Source organism: Sceloporus undulatus, chromosome 10 (assembly GCF_019175285.1).
Source record: "Sceloporus undulatus isolate JIND9_A2432 ecotype Alabama chromosome 10, SceUnd_v1.1, whole genome shotgun sequence".
NCBI lineage: Eukaryota > Metazoa > Chordata > Lepidosauria > Squamata > Phrynosomatidae > Sceloporus > Sceloporus undulatus.
In genome coordinates, this window is record NC_056531.1 from 12,359,728 (window position 1) to 12,383,713 (window position 23,986).

Below are 23,986 nucleotides of genomic sequence, written 5' to 3' on the forward strand. Positions count from 1 at the left end.
ACAAATACCCTCTAGTGGTATACCTTGCAATTGCCATGACTATAGTCACAGAACTATAGTATATACTATATGAATAGTGTGCTCTTTACTTCACCAGGTGCTAATCGAGGCTGGTCATTTGTGCCCCTCTATACTGCAGGATGTAATGTGCCTTCATGATTCCTCTTGTTACATCCAAATATTCTCCGGACTGTTTTTAAAACTTCACCAAAAAGATCCGCCAAAAGCACCAATACCAAAATGTACCAGGACAGGGGGGAAATGTTGCATTCAGCTAAACAGTAAATGGTTGCTATAACTGAGCGGGATTTCTAGGAAATGTATCAGGACAAGAGAAATGTTATTTGGATCTTGGAAACAAAGGCGGTAAGGACAACATTGAAACCCACCAGTTCCAAACACTTTTGGCCAGTCTGGATGAGTCTCAGTCTGGGTTTAACTGTCAGATGGGCATGTCTCTAATATAATATAATAATATAATTATAATAATTATAATGTAATGTAATGTAATGTAATATATCTCTAATATTGGTCGTGGGTCTTGTTGTTAATTTTTTTTCAAAGGTAAGAGTAGAGATAGAAAGAATATTGAAAATATTTTTTAAATGGTTCAAAATGTGTTCCTTAAGTATTGAGAAATGTTGGCAAGAAGAAACCTGGACTAACAAGAATCTTCACCGTCTGAGAAATATTTCACACAAAATTCATTTCTTGTCGTGCGCCTTCAAGTCATTTCCGGCTCTAGAGGACCCTAAGGTGACCCAATCCTGGGGTTTTCTTGGCAAGAATTGTTCCGAGGAGGTTTTCCCTTGCCTTCCCCTGAGGCTGAGAGAGTGTGACTTGCCCAAAGTCACCCAGTGGGTTTCATGGCCAAGCAGGGAATCAAACCCTGGTCTCCAGAGTCGCAGTCTAACACTCAAACTACTACGCCATGCCAGCTGTACACAAAATTCATGCATGGCAGTTTTGCACATGCAACAATTTTCTTCTGTGCATTCTGTTCTGCACAGAAGATGCTGCCTGCTTCTGCTCAGAGAAAAATGCAGTTTTTCTGGATAAGAAAACATCTGTGGTTGTTTTGTACAGAATACGTCTCCAACTGCGAATAGTCTGAAAAAAATGCACATTTTCCAAAAACTTACTAATACTGAAAAGCAAATGAAAGGGCCTCCCTCCGTTTCAACTGCTAGGAAAAGGAGAAGAGGCAGGCATGTCTTCATTGTGCCTAAGTGTCAGGACTCCAAAGCCAATTACTGATCAATATTCACATTCACTTTGGTTGCTGTTCATATTATTGTTGTAATTGCTTTAGATGTAGTCCTGCCAGCTTTTCTTTGCTTGGGGGGATGGGGTGCTTGGGACGGATAGCTGCATAGGATTGGAATGTACTGTTTAATTAGTTGGAGACATCTGCAGAGCCTGCCCAAGGTCAGCCTGGTTTCTCAAGCCGCGCTAGCCTGGGAAGCGAAGAGGGAGGAGGGAGGAAGGTGGAATGGAGAAGGCGGGAGAAGGAAAAAAGGGTGGGGGCCAGGAGTGCTTTTAACTTGGAGTTTGAGGCTTGAGTTTCAGAGTTCACTAAAAAGTTTGTCTGATCACTTTCATCTATATCCTAATAAACTTCACTGCTTGTAAGCAAGTTGCTGTTGTGGATTACTGGTGAAGGTTGTTGGATCTCACAGTTAGTGAACTCTACTGTATTCTATTTGTCATCATGACTGAAGTGAAGGTGCAGGTTGAACCATCTGATCTGGAGATTGAGATGGTGAAGGACACCGAGGCCCTCGGGAGCGAGGGAAAGGCCGGCGTCGAGGAACGCCAGGGAGCCAGGCCCAAGACAGGGACCAGCTCTGAGGACCAACCAGAGGACTGGTGGTACCTGCCAACGGGGACCGGGAGACACCGGCGCCGGGCTGGCAGACTGACGGCGTGGGACCAAGGACTGGGGGAGGCTATGTTGCAGAGCCCTGGCCCTGAGGACCTATCAGAGGAGGTGGCAGGTGTTAAAGATGACATTCGTGAGCTGAAAGCGATGATGGCCACCCTGATGCCCAAGGAAGGGAGGAAACCGGGCCAGGAAGCCCGAAAGGCACCAGCAGCAGCAGCCTCCAGGGCCGCCCGTCCAGTGTATTTGGAGGAGGACATCGACTCGGAGGTGGAGGACGAGGATGACCAGAGCTCAAGGCCGCCCTCGCGACGAAGGGGAGCTGGGGGAACCTCACGAGTTCGTCGTGGAGAAGCAGAAGCACTGCGCGAACTGCTGGCGGGCAAGCTGGAGGCCAAGTTCAACGGGGACCCGGAACAGCTTCCATTCTTCCTAGCGCAGGTGGCGGGACACATGCGGGCGCGAGGGGACTACTTCCCGGACGAAGCCGAGAAGGTGAGATGCGTGGCCGGCCGACTGGAGGGCCAAGCGGCTCAGTGGCTGGTGCAGCTGTATGATTGTGGGGCACCCGAGCTGCGGTCCCTAGACGCATTCATGACAGCGCTTCGGGCTCGGTTCGAAGACCCGTTCCGTGTGGATCGGGCGAAGGCCAAGTTCGCCACCTTGCAGCAGGGGAGCCGCTCCGTGGCAGAATACGTGTTGGAGTTCCAGAGCGTGGCCTCCAACATTCCGGATTACCCGGATGCGATGATGACTCGCCAGTTCCAGGATGGGCTCCGCGCCGACCTTCTAGAGTGGATCCTGATGAAAGAGACGCCAGCTGATCTACAGGAGTGGATTCGTTGCGCCGGCGAGGCGGAGGCCACCCGGGAGCGGATTCGGCTGGCAAAGCAGCGGGCGGCGTTCCAACAGGGGAAGATGGCGGCGACCCCGGGTCGAGAGGGCAAACCCAAGACTTCTGCGGAGATGGAGAAACAGCGTCGGATGAGACTGGGACTCTGTTTGGCATGTGGGAAAAAGGGCCACATGATTGCTGCCTGTCCGGAGAGGGCCACAGTCAAAAAGGCGGCCAAGGCGGCGCTAACAGGCTCCGGAGGCCCCGGGAAAGGGGCCGCCGGCCAGGCTGCCGCACCGGCAGGTGCCGATGACGAGCGCCCAGCAGGACCGGCTCAGCCAAATGAGACAGAAATGAAAGGCTATGAAAGCAATACGGATGGACTACAGAAGGAGGCAAAGGTCTGGAATATGATTCTGTTCAAGGTGTAATGTTTTTTGAAGGCCCCATGAAGATTCTGTATCCTGTCTTTGAGGAGAGTAGGCCCCTTGAGGGGCCAGCCAAGGTTTTTGTCTCATTTCCCCCTTGAAGTCTATCACCGTGAAAAGCACTCCCAGTCCAAAAAGCACAGTAATAAGTAGCCTCATCTTCTGCAGCAGCTCCAGAGATGGTCAAATAGCCCGTGTTGGTGGAGGCATCTCTAGACCCCAAGAAACGAGAGGGGACCCCCGAACCTTGGTGCTTGCTGGAATCGCTATAGAAATATAACAGGTATCATGGGGAACTCCCAGGCTTCTTCTGGTACCAGTGCACTCCGTAGCTACCACCAGTGGCACAGGAGAGTTTCGCCGTGTTCCCCGGTGACACCGAAGCTGACGACGGCTGGATTGATGTGATCTGAGAGTCCGAACCTGGAAGAAGAAGAAGAACGGAGAAATGATGAGGCTGTCCCTGCTCTCCAGGTGAACTCCCTTAGCTTGAATTTTCATGTGAGCATGACTTGCACTTACCCCAGCACCATACTGCTAAAATTACTAGCAGGTTAACCATGGGAGCCCAGAACATGGTGGCAATCTAGTCTGTGAATGAGCAGGAAAGAAGAAATGGAACAAACCTCACCCCAGTGGAGATGTCAGTGATGGTGCCTCCTTTATGGCCCCCCATGGGAGGAGGTGGAGCATGTGTTCTCTGCTGTAATGTCAAGGAGCTCCCATTTCATTGGTCCTTCTATTCCCGAGGGTGCTTGAACACAACATTCATTGCTGAGTGATTATTCTCTTTGGCTTCCCAAGGACCCTATTGAATTGATCCTGCCCCTGTGCACATGCTTGGTTGCTGTGTGTTGTGTTGCCTTCAAGTCATTTCTGACTTATGGAGACCCTAAGGCGAACCTCTCATGGGGTTTTCTTGGCAAGATTTGCTCAGAGGAGGTTTGCCATTGCCATTTATCTGAGGCGGAGAAAGTGTGACATGCCCAAGGGGGGAATCGAACCCTGGTCTCCAGAGTCGTAGTCCAGTGCTCAAACCACTACACCAGGGATTCTCAACCTTTGATCCGCCAGCTGTTTTGGACTTCAACTCCCAGAAGCCTCTGCCAGAATGGCCAATGATGAGGGAATCTAGGAACTGAAGTCCAAAACATCCAGAGAACCAAAGGTTGAGAACCACTGCACTACATTATGCTAACTCTCAAGATATGCTTGGTAGGGTAAATAATATAAGTTGTATTTCTGTTACGGTGGGGACAATCACTAGTCATTTGCACCTTCACTGACGCATCAATAAGGAGCAGTAAGGTTAGAGTGCTGGGCTGGACTTTGGGAGGCCTGGGTTCAAGTCCCCACTGAGCCCTGAAACTCACTGGGTGAACATGGGCCAACCACTGTCCCTTGGCCAGGCTTAACCTCACATAGTTGTTGTGAAGACAGACTGGAGAAGAGGTATAAGCTGCTTTTGAAGGAAAGGTGAGATATACGTTTAGAAAGAAAGGCAGGAGCAAATGAAGAATATACAACACCATCTGTTGTTCACCAAAGCAAAGAAATAAGAAATTGTGCCACTCAATATTATGGCCCTGATCTTTCTTAATGGGGTCGTCTTCCTCTTTTTAACTTTACAAGAGCTGTTGTTGTTGTTGTTGTTGTTGTTGTTGTTGTTGTTGCCTTCAAGTCATTTCTGACTTATGGAGACCCTAAGGCGAACCTCTCATGGGGTTTTCTTGGCAAGATTTGCTCAGAGGTGGTTTGTCATTGCCATTCCTCAGAGGCTGAGAGTATGTGACTTGTCCAAGATCACCCAGGGGGTTTCCATGGCTGAGTAAGGATTCACACTAGATCTTTCTTTTTAAAAAACAAAGCATATCATATGAAAATGTTCCTTTAAAAAAAAAAAGCTCATTTGGCCATAGTAGAGGTAGTTTCAGGGACCATCTCCAGTTTCAAAAAGATTAGAGGTATTATTGCTGTTTTAGCACATGCGTTGTTGCATTTCTTGGGCAAACCATGAGGACTAGCAGCAGCTTTTCATTATCTCCCCTGGATCCTTATAGTTTATGTGAGTGGCACTACTCAGGCTGAGAGGGGTGCACCAATGGTCTCCAGCCTTCTTTACTCGGGAAATATCCCATCCAGAGTTCTGAGTTTCCAATAAGGAGAGAAGGATCAACCCTCTACACAGATGTTAAAATTTTTAAAATAATAATAATATCTGTCCAAAACAAATGGCTTCATTTGCCTTTATGATTTTTTTTTGCAACTTAAAACATGTAAGAAAACATAAATTCTGAATAGTGATTATTGCAACTCTATGTCCATTGTATTATCTGGTCCAAGGACTAATACAATAAACATTATTCTATTTAACACAGGAGTGAAAGGGGGGAAATCCAAATATTCCCCCTCTCTCTTCCTCTTCCATTTTTTCTTTGCATTGTATGGTGGACCCTTGGTATCTGCTGGGGTTGGTTCGACCAAAATCCATGCATACCAAAATCCATGGAGACTCAGGTCCAATGAAACACAGCCACATAGTAAGATGATGCATCCCTTACACAAAATGGCAAAATCAAGATTTGCTTTTTGGAATATATATATTTTAAAAATATTTCCAAGCCATGGATGCTTGAACCTGTGGATACAAAAAATCCATGGATATGGAGGGCTGACTGTATTCTTATATTTTGTCTTTGCAGTATTGCACAAGTTTCTTGGTGGGTTTTGGTGCCAAAGAATGCATCCAGCAGCAAACATTTGGGAGGCGGTCCCTTCTGGTCCTTTGCGTTTTCCCGAGAGCGTGCCTCTTGCCTGCCTGGTCTAGTCGGCTGTTTCACCTTCACCTCATCTCTGGAAGAGTCTGCTCTTAAAACCAAAGATGGAAAAATTCTGTCCAGTCATTGCTGTCTTTCGGCTTTATCTCATCCCTGCGTGTGACGATGGAAGCTTGCAAGATAGGCCATGCAAGACCAAGTTCTCCATCTGGGTATCTTCAGTGTTTGGTTGGCATCATGCAGTTCATCAGTTCATCCCCCCCTTAGGGGATAAGAACAGCGGTTCTTGTCTAACTTCCCCATCAAAATATCACACCGTGACACGCATTGTACCATGCGGCACAGTAATAGTAAGCCTCGTCTTCTGCCTGAGCTCCAGCAATGGTTAAGTAGCCAATGCTACCGGAAGAATCTTTGGACCCCGAGAAACGAGAGGGGACCCCGGAGCCTTGGCCCTTGCTGGAATCTGAGCTATAATATAAGAGGTACCGTGGAGCATTCCCTGGCTTCTGCTGGTACCAGTACACAGTTCTGTCATTCCTGCTTATGGTGCAGGAGAGTTTCATTGTGTTTCCCAGTGACACAGAGGCCGAGGGAGGCTGAGACAAGGTGAGCTGAGAGTCTGAACCTGGAAAGAGAAAAATGGAGAAACGGTGAGACTCAGCTTGGTCTTCCGCTTTAGCGATCGCTTTAGCAGGAGGAGGACCTCTTCTCACCTCTGCACCACATCAACAGTAGCAAACTAGCAAAGGGAGCCCAGAACATGGTGAGCAGATGTTGGTCCTAATGCTGGAAGAGAGAAAAAAGACCTCACAGCAGTGGCCTTCTCCAAGACCATTGCCTTTTATAGGCAACCCTATTGGTTGGACGGGAGACTCTAGACTCCACCCTCAGGTTCATCCCCTCCAATCAGATTGGTCCTCATGGTCACAAGGGTACTTAAAGAGAGAGGGTTCCATTCTTGGGGGAGTGAGACTTCCCTCCAGTTGGGTTTGGGTATGATTTTCTTTGCACATCTGCGATGTACAGTCGCCCCTTGGAACTCATGGGGGATCCGTTCGAGACCCCCTCCCTGCAAGTTCCAAATCTTGCACATATTCAAGCCCCATAGGCTTGAATGGGGCTCGTGCATGCACTGCAGGCACACATTAAGATTAATGGTGGTCGTCCCTCCACGGATTTTCAAGTCCATGGATTTGGAGGGGCGACTGTATTTGCCTGATGGGATAGGTCACGCATTTGGTACTTTATCACCGCATGACTGGCCAGGACTTTTCAAGTCCTACACTTCTGTACCAAGACACAATGTCGCTACCACGTGTGGCACATTATGTTCCCCAGTGAGATGGAGGCTGATGGTGACTGGAACAATGTGGCCTGAGTGTCTGAACTCTGTTTTTTGGTTGTATCCGCACTGCAGAAATAATTGTATGGATGTCTAGAAACTGTAGTTGTGTGAGAGAGCACTGGGGCCACCACAAAATATAATCCCCATAATTCCATAGCATTGAGCCATGGCAGTTAAAGTGGTGTTAAGTTGGATGATTTCTGCAGTGTGGATGCAACGTTTCTACTGTTGGTTACTTGTCTGTTTGGTTTATTTATTCTAAATAGTTTTTGAGTTTTATTTGGTGGTTATTTTGAGGTTCCATGATATCATTCAGGGAGACACAGCTTCTGCTAAATCTAATATGCCAATAGTGTTTCATCATTTTAATTTTTAATTACTATTTTACAGCCGACGTAAACCACCCATCCATCATTACCGTATTTACAGTACAATATATTTCCTTTCCCAGAAAAATAAAAAGTTGGGAATACTTGAGGTGAGAAGAAAAATATAGTTTCCCCACCTTTCATCCTTCCCTTTACTGATCACTTGACCTCACTATAAATTCCCGCTAAAATTATTTCTGCAACCTCTTTCTATCAAAATTAGCAATGTAACCTGCATCTTAGTTGGAATCTTTTTACGTATTTCTCATTACAGAAGAATCTAATTTTTGAGCATTGTCCATCTTAATTTGTTTAACTGAAGTCAAGCATTATTTTTATAGCTCTTATGCACTCACAGGAATGTGCGCACCAAAGTCAGTACATATGTTGGCCTCTGGGTGTTTTGGACTATGACTCCTATCAGCTCCAACACAGCCACATTGTATAGAAGTTGTAGTCTTAAAACAGTTGGAGGAGAACAGCTGCCTACCCTGGTCATACATGAAGGTCCCCTTAAAGAAGAGAAAAGAAGGTTCTTGTCTCAATTCTGCATCAGGTTGTGCCACCGTGACACTGACTGTTATGCCACACTGCACAGGAATAGTCAGCCTTGTTTTCTGCCAGGGCTCCAGCAATGTTTAAATAGCAGGTGTTACTGGAGGCATCTTTGGACCCTGAGAAGCGAGCAGGGACCCCAGAGCCTTGGTGCTTGCTGGAATCTGAATAATACCGTAAGAGGTACCGTGGAGCATTCCCAGGCTTCTGTTGGTACCATCCCACCCAGTAGCTACCAATGTTCAGCCCACTGCGCATGGCACAGGAGATTTTTGCCGTGTTCCCTGGTGACACTGAGGCTGATGCTGGCTGAGATATCACCGGCTGATCATCAGAACCTGAAAATAAGAGAAAAATTGTAGCATTAGCATTAGCAATAGCAACTACAGTGTGAAGTCAAAGGCTTTCACGGCCGGCATCCATGTGGGTTTTTCGGGCTATGTGGCCATGTTCGAGAAGAGTTTGTTCCTGACGTTTCGCCAGCATCCGTGGCTGCCTCTGGAGTTGCTAGCCACAGATGCTGGCAAGATGTCAGGAACAAACTCTTCGAGAACATCACCACATAGCCCTAACAACCCACAAAAAACTAATAGCAAGTACATTTCTATATCACTTTGTATAGCGGTTTACGACATGTAAGCCAACTGCCCTCCAACAAGAAACTAGGGACTCATTTTACTGACCTATGAAAGGATGGAAGGCTGAGTGGACCTTGGAGCCCTCCTCTAGGATTGAACTTACAGCATTGTGGCTGCGGTACTGGCATTGAACCACTGCACCACCAGGGCTCCTCAATGGCATTAAATTGTAGCATCTCCCATACAAATCCCCTTGGCAATCATTTCTCCAGGTATTAAAGCAGTGCTTACCTGTGCAGCTTGTTACCAAAAAGCAAAGAAGGAGAGCCCAAACCATGATGAAGGGTTTCAGAGACCCGAGGGTGAAGAGAGGCAACATTGAAAGCCCCTCCACTCCTTGTTTTTTATACTGTCCTTATTTATGGAGGTGGAGCATCTGCACTCCATCCTCTCTAATTTGATTGGTTATGCTCATTGTAGGGATACTTAAAGGCCATTGAGACTCTTTTCCCTCGTACATACATTTTAAGGATGTTTTGCTTTGGCATTATATCGGTGCTACTTCAGTTATGTTTCGGCCATGACAAATATTTTGGCGTGTTTGGGGTCGGAGTGTGCTTTGTTTGAAATGGACTTGATTTCAGGTTACGTGTAGCAGTGATGCTATGCACTGGGCACATAAAACAACACACTAGATTTGGGGGGCAGGTGCTCTGAATTGTATACTCACCCTCACCAAAAGTATAGCTCACTCTTTTCGTTGGCCGGGTAGATTTGGCAAAAAGGAGGCCCAGAATGTCATGAGGTTGATGCTACAATGGATACGCTAAATGTGGTGAAGGTGTCCTCAGGTAATGATGGCCACATGCTCCCACAAATGGTGCTCTTTCCCATCATGAACCGCATGCATCTATGCTCAAAGGGTTGGTTGGTTGGTTGGTTGGTTGGTTTTAGGCTTCGGCTGATTTCCGGCATCAAGAAATGTATGTATGGCATACAGCTGTGCTTCTGTAGAGATGTCTCCTGGGGTTACCCACCCAATCCACGTTTTAAGCAATGTCTCTCCTGAACACAACCTTTTCCATGTCATTGGAGAGTAAGGGGATCAATGGATATTTTCCTCTAGTTGGGACTAGTTATCTTCCTCCAGTTGGGACCTCTGGGGTCCTTGGAAAGACCCTGCCGATGACATCCTTGCAGCATGTCTAGGTACAAGAAAATAACCGCACGTATCTCCACTGAACCGATAATGTTTAGCCACTCTATTCTGCTTTGGTCAGGCCTCACCTGGAATACTGCATCCAATTTGGGCACCACAATTCAAAAAGGATGTTGACAAACTGGAGCATGTCCAAAGGAGGGTGACCAAAATGGTGAAGGGTCTGGAAACCACCAAGTCCTATGAGGATCAACTTAGGGACTTGGGTATGTTTAGTCTGGAGAAGAGAAGGTTAAGAAGTGATATGATAGCCCTGTTTAAGTATCTGAAGGGGTGTCACATTGGGGATGGAACAAGCTTCTTTTCTGATGCTCCAGAGAATAGGACCTGGAGCAATGGATTCAAACTAGAGGAAAAGAGATTCCAGCTCAGCACCAGGAAGAACTTCCTGACAGTAAGAGCTGTTGAACAGTGGAAGATACTCCCTCGGAGGGTGGTAGAGTTGAAGGGGTGCCACGTTGGAGATTTTTAAACAGAGACTGGACGGCCATCTGTCGGGGGTGGTTTGATTGTGTATTCCTGCATGGCAGAATAGGGTTGGACAGTATGGTCCTTGAGGTCTCTTCCAGCTCTATGATTCTATGATGGTATGCGTTTTAACTGTGTACAACAGTAAATTGGTAAAGTACAGAGTTTTTTACTCCAAGGTAGTGGGATGGCATGGCGGAATGGTTTGTGTGTTGGACGATGAAACTAGAGATCAGAGTCATCCATGAAACCTACTGGGTGACTGTGGGCAATTCACACTCTCTCAGCCTCAGAGGATGGCAATGGCAAACTTCCTCTGAACAAAACATGCCCAGAAAACCCCATGATAGGTTAACCTTAGAGTCATCATAAGTCAGAAAAGACTAAAAGACACACAGCGAACAACCATAACAACAGACGGCAGGTATGGAGGCAAGTAGTGCAAATGGGGCAGGCAGCAAAGGATGAAGAGGGAAGGAGCAGAAAGAGGAAAACCATGGCTTGCTGCGTCATGGAGCATCGTGGATGTGCAAGAATGAAGCTGCCATGTATGTGAGAGAAAGGGTGGAAAGAAAAATAAAAAGAGGTGAGAGGAAGGGAGAGAGAGAGAGGAAGGAAGGAAGGAAGGAAGGAAGGAAGGAAGGAAGGAAGGGGACAAGGTGGATGTGGATGAAATGATTATCAAATGAAAGAGAGAGAGAGATGGGACCCAGCAGAAAAAGAGAAGGAGAGGCATGGAGAAAGAGTGAAGGAAGAAAAGTAGAATGTACAGTGACTGTCTCGGAGGATAACAGCTACATATGCAAAACATAAATACAAGGTTTTAGACTTTCTCTAAAGATGGGAAGTGAGTTATTGCTTGGCTTCCTCATTTGCCTGCATTGCTGTGCCATATGAGCGCCAAACGACACAGTAATAGTCGGCCTCGTCTTCCGCCGAGACTCCCACAATGCTTAGATAGCCAGTGTTCCTGGATATGTCTTTGGAAGCGGAGAAGCGAGCGGGGACCCCAAAGCCATGGCCCTTCTCGGAATCGGATTTATAATGGAGGAGGTAGCGCGGGGCATGCCCAGGCTTCCGCTGGTACCAAGAGACAATGTAGTCACTGATGCTGGGCCCGTTGCTCAAGGCGCAAGAGATTTTTGCCGTGTTCCCCAATGACACAGAGGCTGATGGCGGCTGTGACAGGGCAGGCTGGGCATTGGATCCTAAGGGAGAAAAGAGCAGGGAAATCATCACCTTCAATCTCCCCAGGGCAACTCTCCTTGGCAGTGTTTCCATGAGTATGTACCATTCTCTCACCTGCAGCCCATATTATTAGTAGGCTGATAATGGGAGACCAGGGCATAGCCATGATGGGATGGGGGTCCTACCAAAAGAAGCAAAGATCATCACAATTATGGGACCCCTGCAGGCCCTGTCCTTTATATGGGTCCTTCCCTAGGGGTGAGGCATCTTTGCTCCACCTCCATGCTTGCCTGCTCTAATCCTATTGGTCCTGCTGATCATAAGAGAATATGTAACGGTAGGATTTTAAAAACCCAATGCTGTCCTGATGAACAGCGATCCAAGGTGAAATGACTCAAAGGACCAGACCAGACCCATGTGTCAAACCAACATGTTTCCTGTTATGTACATAGGAACTGTGTGTAAGCAGGCACAAGCATTGCAGCTTTGGGGGATATGGAGAAGACATAAACTCTTTCTTTCCTAGACTGGAGTGTAAATCTTCATCAGTGTCATTCTTGTAGGCACCATTTGTGGCAATGGGGGTTCTCCTTGAAACTCAAACCCCGTTTTGAGAGAAGTGCTCCCCTCCCTCAAGTTTATGACAGGGAAAGAAAGAGTTAAACTCTTCACCCCACTTGCTATGGTCCCAAGCAATGGCACTCATGCCTCACCCCGTCCCTAATGCTCTCATATATAGTGGGCTCTTGGTACCCACAGGCTTGCCATCCGCAGATTTAAGCATCCACAGAGTTTTTCCAATGAGAGTGCATGTACGTTGCTGTGTGCATGTCACGCTGTCATTGAGGGCAATGGGACTTGAGGTCCCACATTTTTCCTTGTCCACATGGGGGTCTGGAATGGATCACCTGCGGATACAAAGGGTGGACTGAACATAACAAACATGGACACGTCGATTGTTTTCAATGCATAGAATAGCCCAGCTGGTTTGGTCTTACGAAATGGCCTTCAGGTGGGAAGGTGCACATACGTGTGTGCCGTCAAGGTGACTTATGGCAACCCCATGGATTTCATAGGGCTTCCTTAGGCAAGGGATCCTCAGAGCTGGTTTTGCCAGCCTCTTCCTCTAAAATACTGCTTACAGTAGCACTGAATACAGCAACGAAAGGATGTTTCATATGCCACTGCTGTTTGTTTGACTTGGTTAGGATGTGAGACTATTGAGCACAGATCAAGAGCTCCCTCAAATGGCTAGATTTGCAGTGAACATCCTTATGTCTTCGGTGCGGTTGCCCATCCCTAGTTGAGTAGCTCTGAGCCTCTGCCAGGTTCTCTTTCTGTATCGTATACCTACCTAGTTCAAAACCCTTGAGCAACAGAGTGCAGGTTGTTGTATCGCTTCCCTCTCACAGCATATCACCGTGGAAAGTTTTGCTATTGGCATGATATGTGACACAGTAATAATCAGCCTCATCTTCTGCCATGGCTCCTGTAATGGTTAGATAGCTGGTGTTGCTTGGTATATCTTTGGAACCGGAGAAATGAGAAGGAATCCCATCCCCTTGCTGCTTGTTGGAATCCGAATGATACCGCAAGAGGAATTGTGGAGCATTCCTCTGCTGGTACCAACTCATATGGTACCCAGTGACAACGAATCCGCTGCTCCAGAGACAGGCGATTTTTACTGTGCTCCCTGGTGACACCGAGACTGATGATGACTGAGACAGCACTGGCTGAGAGTTGGAGCCTGGGGGGAAATGGAAGAAATGGTCACATTCAAGGCACCCTGTATATCCTTCCTTAGCAGTCATGTTGATACATGCTCCATCTTCTCCTACCTGTGCACCAGAGGGCTAAGCAGCTGAGAATGAGGAAAGGGAACATGATGAAGAGATGTGGAACCCCAGCAAGAAAAGAATGCGACTTCACAATGACTGAGGTCCCTAAACATTTGCTCTTTTATAGGGCAAAACTACTGAAGAACCTCCGAACGGAAGAAGCAGAACATTGGTGCTCCACCCAGATGCTAATCTCCTCCAATCCGATTGGTCTCCATAAATATAGGGATGTTTAAAAGGAGGACACAGCTGCCATTGGGGTATGGCACAACCCTCTGGCTTTCTAATGTGCTGCTTCAATTGCATACCAGTTGTAACCCAAATGACACCTCGTATCAGTAGTGTGGCCACCCCACTCCTGTATAACTCAGACTGAAGACTTGGGTAAAAGAAATAACAGCTGGGAGACAGGTGATGTCTTGATCATGTGTAAGGTCTCCTTAGAAGCAGTGGGACATTTTTGTCCATTGCGCAACATCTGCATGCGTTCAAAGATACAGAAGCAGAGTTATGCATGTGACACATTGGGTTGTGCATTGGGTTGCACAACGCTACCATCCAGCACAATGGTTGAACATACGCATGTCTAGTTCTTGCATAGTTGTCCTTCCAAGTCCTAGGCGGGTTACATACTGCTGAGAAGCGGCGGTCTGGCTCCGCCTCCGCTTGCAGCGTCCGGGAACCGCAGCCTTTAAACCGCGTGGCTCTTGGACGCTCCGAGGAAGGAGCGTGGAAATCATGCTCCTTCCTGGACCCGGAAAAGACGCCGCTAGTTGCGCACTCGCGGTGTCACTTCCAGGGCACGCCATGCAGACGCACAGCGTCCGCTACGTCAATATGGCAGCGGCCGTGTGGAACGGCCGCTGCCATTTGTCACGGACTCTGTCCGTGATAGGGTTAGGGGCGTCTGGAAGAGACGCCCCTTTTTCAAAATGGGACGTCCTAAGGACGTCCCTTATGGCGGTCTGTAACCCGCCCTAGTCTTCTACTAATGTCTTGACTACCGTTTTTGTATAGAAAAGCTTTAACCATTTCAGTGTCAATGGGGCTGTGCTCATGGACCCAAGGGCCCATATTGCCACATCTGACATGGAAACAGGGGGCCTGGCCATGTGAATGCCGCCAGGTACCTCATTTCCATGTCAGATGTGGTGATGGGGGTGACTGTGACTAGCAGCAATGGCGGCAGGAGTTAAGGGGCACACAGCAGTAGTGGGTTGGGATCAAAGCCAGAATATCATAGGTTTGGTCCGTACAATCCTGACCTATCTACTCTGCCCCTTCATTGTCTACTTTAACCCTCTTCCAAAGAACCCCAAATGGCTAAAAACCATGGCAAATGCGGCTGTTTTGTCCCCACTCTCCAATGCCCCATGCCTCTCAAACACTCTCCAAAGCAAGCAAATAGCCCTCTCCTCCAAAAACGCAGCTGAAACTAAAACCAGAAATGACATGATATCACATCTGGTCACATTGGGCATGGCAGTGTGGCCCAGCAGGGGACACAAAGGGTGAATCTTGTCCTCATCCCACAGTTGCACTGATGGAAGATCCCAGGCTTCTGATGGAACCAGGACATGGGACAGCCACTGATGATAATGCCATTGCTGCTAAAGACAAAAGAAGGTGTCACTGCATTCCTCATTGTGTTCCACTCTGGAAACTACTGTTCCCAGAATTCCATAGCATTGAGCCAGGTCAGTTAAAATGGTGTCAACCCAGATTATTTCTGCCGTGTGAATGCAGCCTCTCTGTCTGACACACACACAAATAACTCTCTTTTTATACCAGGAGCTTTTTGTCTCACTTCCCCCTCTGCTTCAAGAACTGTGTGCTGCTCACTGTTGCCATCCCATACCTGGCAGTAATAGTCGGCCTCATCCTCTGCTTGGGCCCTGGCGATGCTCAAGGTGGCTGTATTGTCAGAGTTGGTGCCAGAGAATCGGTCCGAGATCCCAGAAGGCCTGTTGCTGTCTTTGTATATAATGAGGACTGGGGCCTGGCCAGGTTTCTGCTGGTACCAGTGCACATACTTGTCCTCAATGTTGTCCCCCAAGCAAGTTATCTGGGCATTTTCTTCGGGGGAGACAGAGACGGATGGTGGCTGGGTCAGCACATAGGAGGCCAAGGAGCCTGCAAAGGAAGATAGCACGACGTGACCAAATGCAAGAATTACCTGGAGATACTATGCAAACAATAGAAATGTCCCATGGTTATACCTGAGCAATAAGTGAGGAGGGTGAGGGAGACCCAGAACATGATGGGGAACACAGAGGAGCGTCACACCGTGAGACAAAAGGGATTTCTGGCTCAGACTCCCCCCTCCATTCCCTACTTATTTTCTTTGCCCTCGCCAAGGGCCCTCCCATTCAAATCATTTCCTTTCAAAGCACAGTGGAAACTCCACTATTCTCCGCCTCCCCCATAGAAAAAGACACAACAGAAAAGTAGACTTAGGGAACGTATAGCAATGTTGGATATTTATATGAAGCAAAGTGCACCCGGACTAGGGCCATATGAGCTTGTGGCAGACACAGGAGTCATTGCCCTGAATGGGAAATATAACATTTATTGTCTCGAGAATTCCATCTTGGTATATGGAAGGGGACAGAAAAGCAGTTGACCTACACTTGGTTAGACGAGCCCCTAAAAGCTGGCTCTTATGTGTAGGGGGTAAACTAGCAACCAGTACAGTTGGCCCACCATTTTCGCAGGGGATCCGTTCTGGACCACCCCATGAAAATGGAAGCTCACGTATATTGAAGCCCCATAGCCTTGAATGGGGTGTGCCCCTGTGCACATTGCCCATGTGTGCATGCCATGGAAAATAGCGGAAGTCGCCCTTCTGTGGATATTCTAGGTTGCGAATCTCAGATCCGTGAGTTAGGAGAGGCGACTGTATTGTGGTTGGAGCCCCATGGATGCTGCTTTCCTGGACAAAGACAGCAAAGAGATGCTAACATTCAAAATGTGGAAGGCAAGAGGAAAAATTATAGAGGGAAATTTTGAAACCACATGATCGCCAGTTATTATATTTGCAGCAAAAAGTACGCTCATGGACCTCTATTCAAAATAGGGATGTAATTCTTAGCAACTCTCATTCTCAAAGGAAGCAACAAGTGACTGTAGCAATTTTGTTGCCCTCGTGTGACAGTCTTTGAAAACAGAGCAGTTTTGGGAGGCTTTTTTGCAATTTTGGACTTGTTCTGTACAAAATTCACGTGTGGCTTTTCTGCTCACACAATGACATTTTCTGTGCAGGACTCAGCATTGCAAAAAACGATGTTTTCGGCGTAGAAATTGCTGTGGTTATTCAACACAAAACTGACATTTGTCATTCTGCAGAAAACATTTTCTGTTCAGAAAATATTTCTGCACAGAAATAGTATTACTTTTGCTATTTTCTGCACAGAAAAATGTGCACATTTTGCACAGAATTGCAAAGTTGCTTATCAGTAAGGATTCCCCTCGTCCAGGTTTCCTGACACTTGATATTTTAAAATCATTTTTAAAATGGTTTAACTATTCTTTCCATCTCTGATTGAAACATATGTTTGTTTTGGAATGATATATAAGTTGCTTTTGGTATTTCTAACTGTCCAACTGGACCAGTTATTGACTATAATGCCTTATTCGGATATGAAAAATGAATAAAACAATAACAAATACCACAAAGGCTATGCAGTGCAAACTGGTTGTAACTCTGCATGAAAAGATGTACCGTATGTAAATGTGGTGTATGATCTTAGCCAATGGATTTCAGGGTGTGAATGTGCAAAAGGTACACTCTGCTTTCCTGAAATGCATACTAGCATACCTACATTAATGCGGCCATTGGAAAACTATGCACAGTATTGTGGCAGAGCTCTTACGTTGAGATGCAGCATAACTTTATGACATTCTGTAGGTGTGCAAGTTCTCCTAAAGAAATGGTTGGAAATTTTTGTCTGACATGGAACCTCCATTTTCACTTTAAGATTGTGGAAGCAGACATAATAGTACGACATCCATCAATCTGTATGGAGCATCGCTTAGTAAGACACACGTGTGTTGCACATCATGCATTGCACAATTGCTTGTGCAGCTCTATAACTCATTAATGAGATGGCGGGGCACTGGGTTCCAGCCTATGTGTGATTTCAAGGCCCATATGTATTGCACATCACACATTTCACAGTTGCTTGTGCAACTTCACAATTCATCAATGAGGTGGCATGGCACAGAGTTCCAACCTATGTGCAATAATAGCACATGGAATAATAGCATACTAGTCCACATGGAATGGGCATAGAACTGATTTTCAGGTATTAAAAGGTGTAAACCTATGGAAACTTGACTGATCTCCCCAGTGCTATACAAAGGTGTCCATGCATGGGACCTTCTCCCTGATGCTGGGCTTTGCCTGATCTGGAAACACCAGGAACTTCAGAGCCTAAACAAGAAATGACGATCAAGTCCAGGGACTGTCAACATCTTCAATACATGCTTCACAGCTGGAGCTTTTTGTCTCACTTCCCCCTCTGCTTCAAGAACTGTGTGCTGCCTGCTGTTGCCATCCCACACCTGGCAGTAATAGTCGGCCTCATCCTCTGCTTGGACCCTGGCAATGCTCAAGGTGGCCATGTTGCCCGAGTTGGTGCCAGAAAATCGGTCCGAGATCCCAGAAGGCCTGCTGTCGTCATTATAAATAATGAGGACCGGGGCCTTGCCAGGTTTCTGCTGGTACCAGTGCACACTCTTGCCCCCAATGTTGTCCCCCGAGCAAGTGATTTGGCCGTTTTTCTCTAGAGAGACAAATCCTGATGCTTGTTGCCTGAGTACATACTGAGCCAAGGAACCTGCAAAGAAGAAAATAAGACAGATGATAATCTGTTGTCTCTGTGTTCTGGAAACACCTCAGAGATCGAAGTTCTCTGTTGGGGTACCTGCACAATGGGTGCAAAGCATGAGGAGCAGCGAGACCCAGCGCATGATGGGAAAACCGGCTGAGGTCCACTCACTAAGGCAAAAGGGGTTCTGGATGAGCCTTCTCCATTTCCTGGTTTTATCTTTCTTTTGCCTTGGTAAACGTCACTCTTATGCAAATCGTTTCCTTTCAAAAAGGATTGGAACCACATCCAGGCATGTTGTATATGTAAAAATGGCAGGGAGGCGTAGGTCGTTGGGAGGTCCGAAGGCTGATTTCAATTTATTTTCAGAGCCATGAATGTTGCCTTTAGTTGAGCACGACACATACGAGGAAGCTACCCAGGTTGCTTTTTTTTTCGGCTGAATGATGCGCTACTTAATTCTAGCCAGACATTTGGGTTGCAATCTGATCTCCGCTTTTACGTGAGAGTAAGTCCTATTGTACTCGACAACTCGGAATGCCAAGATGTCAATGCCCATTGACAAGCCATTGAGAGCGTTCAACCAATTCTCTTGGGAGATAGATCCCAGGGCTAGAAAATGTGGCCATTTTGGGCCACCATGCCAGCCCCTTCCCAATTTTGAAAGAAAACATCTAGTGGTTCGTTGTTGTCGTTGTTTTTACTAAAAATGAAGCAGGTGGGAAGAAATTCCTCTGTCTTTGGTCCACACCCCTCACCTGGGTCTTTTGGGCTTAAGAAGGACTTTTGGAAAACCAGGAGGTCAATGTGAAGTTGGCTTGATTTCTGTCAGGTCTCATCTGTGTCTGCTCTCTGCATCCTATGGTATTTTGAAAGCAATTTTAAATGAAAATACAGAGGTGCGGTAGGTGAATTTGGTGAGATGAATACATATATTCATCCCCTGGACCTTGAGTCCACCCCTGGTCTAGATCAAGATTTTTTCATGCATTTTGTTCATGCAATCCTAAGAATGAGTTCACAAAAGGTCCGTTGCATCTCGGTTTTACTCACTCTGACCAAAAAATACTTCTTTTCAAGTTCAACAATATAGCCCTGTTAGTCTATAGAATCAGTAGGTAGAGAGATCTTGAGACTAACTGAAAGAAAGACGTTGGCAGCATGAGCTTCCCTAGACTTCAGTCTACTTCCTCGGATGCATTTAGTTGTATTTTAAAGGGGTGAGCTGCTTTGAGTCCCTGTTTTAAGAAAGGCATGGGGTACAGATGAATAAAGCAAAGCTAACTAACATGGCCCCATCTTCACCACTCTAGAGACAGAACGGAAACATGACAATATACAAATGATCTATAGCAGCGGTCCCCAAAACATTGGCGCTCCAGATGTTTCAACTTCAGGTCCCATAATTCCTGACTGTTGGCCAAGATGGCTGTGGCTTCTGGGAGCTAGAGTTCGAAACAAATGGAGGACCAAAGGTTGGGATGGCCCAGGGATTCAATCCCTGGTCTTCAGAGTTGTAGTCCAACACTCAAAGCACTATGGCACGCTGCATTGCGATGTGGTGGAGAGAAAAGAACATGGCACTGCCTCAGAGCCCCAAGTACTCCAGTTTCTTAACTTGTGAATGCCTCACACTTTAAGCAATGCAACCTCTGGTTCACAGCTTTAGGAATGTTTCAGAAATGGGAATTAAAAAGCTCTGGACGGAGTTGTGAAGTCATGGCCAGAGTGCCACAGACATTATTATGTTGTTGCCTTTTTCAAAGAACAGATAGATCGCATAGCCAAAGAGTTCCCCCTTGTGGTCAAATCTTTGCAAATCGCTGGCAAAAATTTCTTTTCGACTGTGCACTTTTGTGTTATCCTCTTCCACGTTGGCATTGCTGAAATCAATGTGTGCGTGTTCAGCAATGTTTCCTTGTCATTCTGGTTTAAGTTTTCATCTTTCTGGAGTAGATGAAGAAAAGGTTACAAAGCTCACCCAAAACAGTACAATCCCAATTCTCTTCTGGCAGGCTTATCCAGATGATTTTTAAATTGTGTGTTTTGAATGATGGATTTTGGACGTTAATTGTTTTAATATGTATCCATCTGATTTGTCCTTTTCAATGGTTGTGTGTGTTCACGGATATATTTTAACTGGTCTGGTTTGTCTGTTAATTGTTGTTTCCTGTCTCAATCCACGGTGAGAGGCGGGTAAGAAATTATTATTATTACTATTATTAATAATAATATTAATATTACTACTACTACTATTATTATTATTGATGTGAGAAAATATTCACTCTGCAATTTGCCCCAGAAAGGTTTTTAGGGTGAAATTGGTGTTGCTCACAGACACTCCTGTCGAAAGGATTTTGTCTGACTTCCACATCTGGCTGCATCACTGTGTTTACCTCCAGGTGTTACCACTGCCATAAGCTCCAGCACAATAATACACCGCTTCATCTTCTGCCTTGATGCCTGTGATGGTTAAATAGGCTGTGTTTGCAGAGGAGTCCTTCGAACCAGTGAACCGGTCTGGGATCCCGTCACCCCTGTTGCTGGTACCATACAGGACAAACCGCGGCGCCTGGTCGTCTCTCTGTTGGTACCAATATATGGCGTAGCTATTCACACTATTTCCGCTCATGGTGCAAGCAAGTTTTGCTGTTTGTTCAAGGGAGGCCGGTTGTATCACGGGTTGAGTCAAAGTGTACTGCGAATCAGAACCTGGAAGGAAAGACAGAAATAGCGTAAACTCACCATTTCAGCATATATATATATATATATAGAAATAAAATAACAGAATCACAAACAAGATCGTGGTTCTAAAGGTCTGATCATTCCAATCCACCTTTGCACTGTATTGAATTCAGACCACAATGATCCCACTTAACGCCGTATGATTTATAATTATGCCAGACACAAAATCCACATATTTGGAAGCATTTCAAGCATGGTTTGGTGGAAATGTAGGATTAAAAATTTACAAAAACATTACAAATAAAATATTGCCATTTTCTATATAGTTTGAGGGTCAAATGCATAGGATCACAGTCTAAAAGGGCAGAAATCAAGGTCCTGAATACGGTTGGTTAGTCTCAACTAGAGTAGGCCCGTTGAATCGATTAAAGATGAAAGATGGATTTGGTGGGTTTTCCCATCCAAGTTGGGACCGCCAACAAGATTCAAACCGATGGGTTTTAATGGCTTGGTGGTGCCAAGCAGCCAAACGTCAGCAAAGCTTCATCTGTTGCATCCGCTGAAGCTACCTGGGTAGCAGGTGAGGAAGGTAAAGAAGAGCAGTGCCCAAGCCATGATGGAGAGTTCAGCTTTCTATGGTACCCATGTAAACAGGCTCTGGGATCTCTTATACCCCCAGGACTATGGGTTGTGCCAGTTTGGGCAAATGAGCTTGCTTCTCATTGGCGGCCTTTGCTATATTTGGCTACCTCTCTTTGGGGAAAGGTGTGGCATCATGTCTCTCTGCTCACTTTTCCTGCATGTTGTTTTTACATTGGACGTGCATCTAATTCTCATTTCCGTTACAATGGCAGTGTGTCTCAAGTTAGCAGGACATACCACACTTGGTCTAAAAACCACAAGTAGTGATAGTTTTGGGAATAATGAGGGGATGAATTTCTTTCTCAGAAGTACGAGGCAGTGCTGGAAAATGATTAAAATATCGTTCTTAAGTGTTAATAAACCCTAATAGGGAGAATCTTGGGCAGACAAGGATCAGTGCAGCTCTGGATTTATTGTGCCAAAATTGACATGTGGTATTTTTGTGCAGAAAACAGCATTTTCTGCTTTGAGACAGTCCTGATTAACCCTCTGTCATCCCACTTTTCTAGCTGCTTTTAAAATGTCCTGGTTTCTCTCTCCTCCTCCTTCTGCCTTCCCCCTTTGCCCTCAGCTTACGTCGACTGCTGAAAACCCGAGTTCGACGTATAAAAGTAGTGTTCACTCAATGCACACATCAGCAAGAAGAGGAGACAGCAGTGCCTGGCCCTTCCCCTTCAGCTCCGGCAGAAGCAAACCACTGCAGCCTCACCACCATGTCTGTAAATCACTTGACTGCGCATACCTCATTTTTTCTTTAATGCTTTAATCGTGTGGTGGAAAGTCAGGAAGCGACATGCTCCAGCCATTCTGCAGCCAGCGCCATTGCAAAATCTGACCTGATCTGATTTGCATGGTATGTTTTTGTCTCAGTTCCTCTTAGGCCTGCATCACTGTGGAACATGCTGCTTGAGCCATGCCACACAGCACAATAGTAATTGGCCTCATCTTCTGGCTGGACGTTGCTGATGGTCAGATACCAAATGTTTTGGGAACTGGCCTTGGAAGCAGAGAAGCGACTGAGGTCCCCAGAGCCTGCCACCGCACTGCTGTAGAAATAGTATAGGAATCTGGGAGGGCTTCCCGGTGCTTGTTGGTACCAGGATTGAGCATAGGATGTCACTTCTCCGCTGCTCATAGAACAGGAGAATCTAACTGTCTTTCCAAGGGAGGTTGAGATGGAAGGCTCTTGAGTCAGCACAGGCTGGGAACTGGAAACTGGGGAAAGAAGAAGATCATTTGTTTGTGTACATAGGTACTCCCTCCAAGAGACTGATGAGGATTTACTATATGCATTGTTCGCTGTTGCGGGATAGATGTTCCAAAACTGCTATAAAGTCATTGTATGTATGGTTCGGGGCCAGGTATGATTCATCTACGCTGTCAAAATAATGCAATTTGATGCTACTTTAAATGCTGTAGCTCCAGCCTATGGAATCCTGGAATTTGTGGTTTTACATGTTCGTTTGATTTCTTCTACCAAACAAAATTACAAATTCCAGCATTCCATAGGACAGAGCCAGGGGAGTCAAAGTGGTGCCAAACTGCACCATTTCGACAGCGTAGATACACCCATAGTTGAGAAAGATATCTGGACCAGCACATAAATAAACTCCTGTCTTCATTTCATTGATGCTGCCGTACTTGAACCCAAGTAGGAAATGGGACAAGTTTCCCCTTCAAGACTCAGAATAAAGTGTTTCTGTTCCACTCACCTGTGCACCAAGTCGCCAGCAGGACAAGAAGTGATGCCCCAAACATGATGAGAGTCCCGCAGATTTCTGGATGACAACCTTGTCCTAAACGCACCTTGCATTGTCTCCCCTTTATACCCACTTCCTTAACAAAACCATTTGCATGCACCAGCCCTTCTGCAGATCTCTTGGCTAGAGGTCCACATCTCCATACAGAATGAGCAGGGAACTGTTGGAGGATAAAGAGTTGTATTGGCCCCATAGAGGATCTTGGGGGATCAACCTCCACCCTGAGAACCCAACACCAAATTTTGTTTGCACTACAATGCCCTGCAGGGAGCTTGGGGCCTAGTTTGTTATGTTAGGTGTCTCTCAGACAACTGATCCTCTTTGCAATCCACTTCCAACATCTTTAGAACTTAGTAGTGGATCTTTGGGGCCATTACTCCAAAAGTACTTTGATTTTGTTAGACTCAGTGTAAACTGCCAGCAGGTCGCAATAATATTGTGTAACAATCATCCAGCTCCTTCTTTCAAAAGATCTCCCAAGAAATGAGTCCTGGGACCACCATATAATGGATAGCATAGTAGATTATGAACTCCACACTCCACCTCCCCAGAACCACAAATATGTAACCATTGCTGTTGTTGTCAA

At 46.2% G+C, this 23,986-nt stretch overlaps 1 protein-coding gene and 1 gene segment (V, D, J or C); both read right to left on the bottom strand.

Moving 5' to 3' along the window:
• The window catches only part of LOC121916567 (immunoglobulin lambda-1 light chain-like), a 189,793-nt gene that overhangs the window by 48,711 nt on the left and 117,096 nt on the right, over window positions 1-23,986 (bottom strand). For 2 of the 17 annotated variants that reach the window (XM_042441835.1, XM_042441834.1), the window contains exons 1-2: window positions 23,353-23,418; window positions 22,540-22,855 (exon numbers count right to left, since the gene is read on the bottom strand). The exons of the other annotated variants lie outside the window; for them this stretch is intronic. In XM_042441835.1, the coding sequence (XP_042297769.1) occupies window positions 22,540-22,855; window positions 23,353-23,398 (362 nt within the window). In that variant the 5' untranslated portion in view covers window positions 23,399-23,418. Of the gene's footprint in view, window positions 1-22,539; window positions 22,856-23,352; window positions 23,419-23,986 lie in introns of those variants that run through there. 17 annotated transcript variants of the gene reach the window in all.
• LOC121916572 lies at window positions 6,225-6,729 on the bottom strand. The segment is given in 2 exon segments: window positions 6,225-6,550; window positions 6,639-6,729. Coding segments are annotated over 2 exon segments (375 nt in total).